This window comes from Aspergillus thermomutatus (assembly GCF_002237265.1).
Source record: "Aspergillus thermomutatus strain HMR AF 39 chromosome Unknown NODE_38, whole genome shotgun sequence".
Taxonomy (NCBI): Eukaryota; Fungi; Ascomycota; class Eurotiomycetes; order Eurotiales; family Aspergillaceae; genus Aspergillus; species Aspergillus thermomutatus.
The window spans coordinates 1-2,119 of record NW_020798087.1 but is presented as its reverse complement, the minus strand read 5'-3'; the positions used below and the strand labels follow the sequence as shown (position 1 = coordinate 2,119).

Genomic DNA, 2,119 nt, shown 5'->3' with positions numbered 1-2,119 from the left:
GATTCCTAGGACTGTAATGCAAGTCCCTTGCTTGTCCTTTCTTGTGTTGTGAGGGATGCTTAGGTAGTTGGTTACTATGTGGTAGACTTCGTCGAAAGCACCTGCAGGATTGGACATTGAGGGAGAATGTGTGACAGCGATGAAATTATCTAGATAATGGTTGATGTAAAATACGGGAAGGAGGCACTGAAGTATCCAGTGGAGAGCCTCTGCGAAGAGGTTGAAGAGAAATGGAGCTGTTGCCAGGCCAAAAGGGAGGCAGCATTCAACGTAGGTGGAGTTGTTCCACTGAAAGGCTAGGAGATGCTGGTTGTCCTCGGCAATGGGGACTATTTGGAAGGCATCCTTAATGTCTTGTTTGATAATTGTGCAGCCAGGTCCTGCCTTTATGATCTGGTTGTATATATCATCGATTTTCATGTATTTGATAGCTGACCACTTGTCTGGTATGCCCTGGTTAATGCCTCGCCCAGGGGGCCAGGATAGGTCATGGATGCGGCGCCATCCCCTGTTATGCTTGGGGACAAGTCCAAGCGGCGAAATAAAGGAAGGTTTAGAGGCTAATCTAACCTGACGGAGGACAAGGTCCTCTGCTAGCTTTCCCGTAATAATGCTGGGTTCATGTACATAGTGGTTGGTGGAGTGACAAGAGTGTTTCTTGCCTCTGTAGCCGATCTGGACGCTATAGGTCAGGATGCCAGCAAGAGTTGGTCCAAGATCGCCGGGATAATGACGAAGGAGGTTGCGCCATCTCTATGCATGAAGCAGCGAAGGAGAAGGCTGTAGTTTTAGGAGTTCTGTATTGAAGACAGGGTATTAGGCAACTGTATTGGGCCTTGCTGGTTAGCTAGAAGGTATTTCTGTTGGCGGTAAAAAGTAGGAGGCTGTCCCGGCGTTTTCTCTCCTCACCACTTGATTTGCTTGCTATTTTTTCTTGTGGCAAGATGAGGCACCATGCTTGCTTAACCTGCATATAGTACATTTATAGCGCCTCTTGCAGCCGTCCCAGAGGCACCCTGTTGTGTTGAACTTATCGCAAACCTCTGTATCATTATTTGAGGATCTAGTAGACCTTGTATGGTGAGTTTGGGCTGCTGAAGGGTGTGGTGGTGACTTAGCTGGTAGAGTGAGGTTGTGGCGGAGATATTTCTTGCGAAACTAGGCCGTGACTAGGTAACTGTCCGTGGACAGCTCTCCCTTATCCAGTATATATTGGTGGAAGTTGAGAGCCAGCGGGAGTACTGCTTCTGGCCACTGATAGGTCTGAGTGACATCCAGGATCTGTCTCATAAACATGAGCAAGTTAGGGACGGCCTTAGGGTGCTTGTCACCAAAGAGGTATCCTATGACTGCTAAGTAGGTAAGGAAGCAGTTAGTCCATATTTGGGGGTTAGGACCCCAGTCCTTAAGTGATGATGCTGCCTTCTTGAAGCCTACTGTGCCTCCTGACTTGGTCATCTTGAAGACCCTATCCTCCTGATCTGTATTGATGACTGACTTCTCTTTGAAGTGTATGAGTTCGGTCGCCTTCAACTTCCTCTTGAAGACGCGGGTAAGAAGGGCGGCGGAGACACCCGGGAACATGTTAATGAGCGGTTTTACCTTAGGGGGTGGCTCACAGTTCTCCTCCTGATTATCCTCGTCGACTCGCAGGTCCGCACGAGGCCTCCTCTGGCGGAGGTTGATTTCGGCTTCATCCATCTCAAGATGCCTGGTCCTGTCCCTTTGTATCTGTTCTAGCCAACTGGCGCGGTCCGCCGCGCTCATGGTCTCCCAGATATGGGCCGGGGGCTATGCTGAGTCCTGGGGGACAGGCGTAACGGTGCTGGACTGGCTGAAGGATGTCATCTTGAAGGGAGAGAATGAAAAAATTGAGTCTTGACTGCGTGAGAGATGATGAGTAACTTGCGGAGGCGAGCGGCTAACTCTTGTGAGGCAGTTGCAGGAGGGAGGAACCCCGCAGTAAGCTCTGCAGGTCGGTGAAGCCTAATCTGAGAGAATCGGGAAGCGCCAAGTGTCCAATTAGGATGGCTCAGGGGCCAACTATATATAGGCTGACTAAGTCGGGACGCTAAACCTAAACGGGATGGAATCCTGACACCCCCCCTCGGACCGACTA

General features: G+C 50.2%; 1 protein-coding gene across 1 annotated transcript; it reads right to left on the bottom strand.

Moving 5' to 3' along the window:
- Positions 1-1,158: 1,158 nt before the first annotated feature.
- Positions 1,159-1,767, bottom strand: CDV56_100112 (uncharacterized protein; the record flags this gene model as incomplete). The annotated part of the gene is made up of 1 exon (XM_026753731.1): positions 1,159-1,767. The coding sequence occupies one exon, from the start codon at positions 1,765-1,767 to the stop codon at positions 1,159-1,161; it is 609 nt and encodes a 202-aa protein (XP_026616582.1).
- Positions 1,768-2,119: the final 352 nt, after the last annotated feature.